This window comes from Anomaloglossus baeobatrachus, chromosome 2 (genome assembly GCF_048569485.1).
Source record: "Anomaloglossus baeobatrachus isolate aAnoBae1 chromosome 2, aAnoBae1.hap1, whole genome shotgun sequence".
Classification (NCBI taxonomy): domain Eukaryota; kingdom Metazoa; phylum Chordata; class Amphibia; order Anura; family Aromobatidae; genus Anomaloglossus; species Anomaloglossus baeobatrachus.
In genome coordinates, this window is record NC_134354.1 from 275,871,233 (window position 1) to 275,875,066 (window position 3,834).

The following is a 3,834-nucleotide window of genomic DNA, read 5'->3' on the forward strand; positions in this document are numbered from 1 at the left end:
AGTAGGGCATAACGTTACACCAAGGCATTGGCTATGGCAAGGGTGCACCAAAATGCCTTACTTGCCTAGTATGATTTAAATAGGGCATAGGGACCCTATATAAATATTTAGGCAGCTTAATTGCAGCTGTAGGGAGGAGGTGATTCCCTTTATGTATAAGACTACTCCTATGTAAAACCTAATGGTAATACCTTCCTATTTCTCTTTCAGGTCCTTTCGCTGGTTGATTTGATCCGCTACAGTGTCAGCATCTGCAATCAGATAGCCTCTCATCTTCACATTGAAGTCTTCAGGATAAAGACACATGCTACACATTCTAACCATCACTAAGTGTCCTAAACGTTTACCTTTAAAAATGCATGTTTCATAAAAAGAAGAGTTTACAAATCCAAAGTAAATTTTAGAAATACAACCTGGAACTCACCAATATTTTTTTTTGTTAATGCTTGAAATGATGTTGTATAGCTATATAACAATTCTGAAAGTATTCAGGCGTGATAAAATCAACTATTTTCGTTAGAAAGGTTTTAATACCCAGTGTTTTAAATGAAAAGTATCAAAACCTTTGTTTCTAAAGTGTAACTCCACCTAAAACTAAAAAAGTAGGATGGGAGGGAAAACTGAGATTTTCCTAACCTGGCACGTGTGGCTAAATGGGGGGCTACCAATGTGGCACAACTCATTGCGGTAAAACAATGTGTTATCTGTGGTTTTACACAGGTCTGCAGTTACTATATTATTTCGAGGGGGAGTCAAACACGACCATAGCTATGGAGAAGAGTCAAGCAACTAAGCCTGAGTAATGGCATTTTCTTTTTCCCTGCAGTTTCATCTGAATGATGATTGGCCAGTGTGACTCAAGGAGACAACATTTGGCTTTTAAAAAATATTTTAGCCGAACCCATCCCCTTTAAGAAAAAAAAAAAAAACATTCAATTTTGGAAGGAGTTTGCCTTTACATGTTGATAGATGCCTAAATGAATGCTAGCCGTTCTAGTGCATTGCCCACTTCAGACAATGCTGTCTGTTACTAACAATGTGACCGTTTACATTCTGTTAATCCAAAAGCTGCATTTTAATGAGGGAGGCTTAATTAACAAGAGGACTTAAAGGGGTTGTCTGGAATTTTTAAATTACAGGCTTAAGAGTAAATGTATTTAAATTTATTAAAAAAAAAACACTATTCACATATTCAGCTAGCGCTGTCCTGGTGGTGCTACTTAGTCCTGCAGCGGTGTTCTGGACATCATTTACCTGACCACTGCAGCCAATCGTGGCTTGGGTAGTAATGTTTGGACTGCTGGAGCGCGTAATTGGCTGCAATGGTCATAGTGAATGATGGACATAATCTCTGCAGAACTGGCTGTATGCTGGAGCAACTGCTTTGGGGGAGTGAATAGACCAGTAATGTTTCTTTTCGTATTTTAGTAATATATCTTGCCTTGAGCCCATTTTTAAAAAATCTTAGACGCCCCTTAAAGGGCTATTCTCATCTCAAAGATCCTATCCCAATATATAGTAGGTATAATAATATTAACAAGTACCTCCAATTAAAAATGTAGTATAATTTGCCTTGTCTCATACCGCATGTGCAGGGCATTGCATCTTAGGTATGCATGATTGCAACTAACTTTCTCTTTGAGTGGATCTAACCATGAATACCTAAGCTGCAATGCCCTGCAGATGAGGTAAGATACATGGCTATATCAGGAGAACTATACTACATTTCTATTTGGAGGTATTTGTTGTTGTTGTTGTTATTATTATTATTACACCTACTACATATTGGGGTAGGATCTTGGAGATGGAATACCCCTTTAATAACATTGCCCATCAAATGTAATGAGCTTGACCGACCATCTTAAAAATGAGTAAGCTCTAACTTGATGTATAAACCTCAATGCTTATGTGACATTGCATTACCATAAGGTAGCCTTATAAGAAACATACCCACAACACTTAGAATTTATAATCTTTTTCCCAGGAGCCCTCTACAAATAAAGGCTGGCATTCACTAACTAGACCTGTCTAATGTTGAGTAAAATGCAGATTTGTTTCCTATTTTGTCACTTACCCATTGCGTTTTCTGAACCATCATTCTGTGGTTGGCGGACAGATAACTCCGTAGAATACTCGCTTCCAACTCTAATCCCTAGAAGCCGGAGCCCCGGACATGGTGCCAGACTAATGTAATACGATTATTCTGCATCTTTCACAGGGAAGAAAGATGGTATTGGAGCTGAGAAATATACAAGTGGCAAGAAGACATTACAATATGGCTGCAACAATCAGCAGTACAAGGAACTTACAATTCCATAACCTCTTTATTTTGTTGTGGGATAACCCCTTTAATTAAATTGTTTCACTAAATGTAAACTTCTATTATTCATAGAATTAAAGGAGTCATCTCACGACAAACCTTTGTATGCCATAAATGCTTCCTGGGTGAGGGTCCCATCCCTGTAGCCCTCCCCAGATCCCCCGTACAGTGATCGGAGAGGCACTCGTGCCTGTGCTGCTCTCGCTTCTGGGGAATTCTGAATAGGAGTGGCATTTCTTACACCATCCCTTTTTTTTTTTGGGATTCCCCCACTCCGACCACTTATTGCCATAGGACAATAGTTTACAGACCACTCAATACACGTTCCCTCAGGAAACTCTTCATCCATAAATCCCAGGGTATTGCAGGTAGCATTTTGGGGGCAGTTTAACCATTTAATTCCAGGAGCACCTAACACATCTGAAGCTGTGTACATTGAAGCGTGTGCTATGTTTTGCTTTCTTTTAGTGCATTTCATTGCAGTTTCTTTTACAATAAGTGCAAATTCTCTTTATTGACCTCAATATGGACACAATACACGCTGCTTCATAAATAAAGTTTCTTGTACATTTTCAAATTGACTTTTTTTTTTTTCTGTATTTACATTTTCTTATTTATAGCCTGACTGCCAAAAAAATAAAATCCATACCCAAATTAGCACGGTTCATTCCCAGGTCATTGTATAGCTTTTATTTTATATTAAGGCTGTCATCCGTTAATATACCGCAGTTTCTTGGAAATGTTCTTCACAGGGAATCTATCACCAAGTTTTTACTACTACATCTGAGCACAGTATAATGTAAGGAAATAGACCCTGCTTCCAGCAATGTCACTTACTGGGTTGCTTGATGCAGTTTTGATAAAATGATCATCTGCTGCAGATCTACCAGTTCTCTGAATGCTGACCTCTGTATAACCCATCCACATCACTGATTGGTAATTTTCTGTGTACACTATGCATAGGCAGAAAGCTGCCAATCATTGGTCGGAGTGTAGTTGGACTTGCTGGCAGCATCATCTGATCTAATCTCATGCTATAAAAATAGTGACTGTAGTCAAACCACCTCAACCAGCCCAGGAAGTGACACCGCTGGAATCGGGGCCTTTTTTCCTGTATTATGCTGCTCTGATTATGTAGCAAAAATGTTGTGACATGACCGATTCCTCTCAATAACATTGCAAGTGCAATCATGATAAGAGCTGAATAGATGATGAAACAAAACCTTTATAGGCAGTAACCTATCCCTCACCAATCACAAAGTGATAGTATATCCTGGTGATATGTCATCACTTTGCAATGGGAAAGCTGGGCCCACTCCATACATCAACAGTGACATTTAAAAGGCCCCCAACATTCTTACTATCATTCTGGAGCCCATTTGGCTCGTGCTCAATGCGATCCCTAGATGCCTAAGGGTTTCTATCATAGCTCAGAGCCTTGTAAAAGCCTCCATATTTGCAATGGCATTATTTCTGTGAAGCCCTGCCTGTGTCTGGGCTTCATAGACCAGTCA

General features: G+C 39.2%; 1 protein-coding gene across 1 annotated transcript in view; it reads left to right on the top strand.

Moving 5' to 3' along the window:
- LOC142291346 (choline/ethanolaminephosphotransferase 1) overlaps positions 1 to 2,897 on the top strand; it is a 69,428-nt gene extending 66,531 nt beyond the window's left edge. Inside the window, exon 9 of the mRNA XM_075335812.1 lies at positions 211 to 2,897. Coding sequence (XP_075191927.1) covers positions 211 to 330 — 120 coding nt within the window. The 3' untranslated portion in view covers positions 331 to 2,897. The remainder of the gene's footprint in view (positions 1 to 210) is intronic.
- The last annotated feature ends 937 nt before the right edge of the window (positions 2,898 to 3,834 follow it).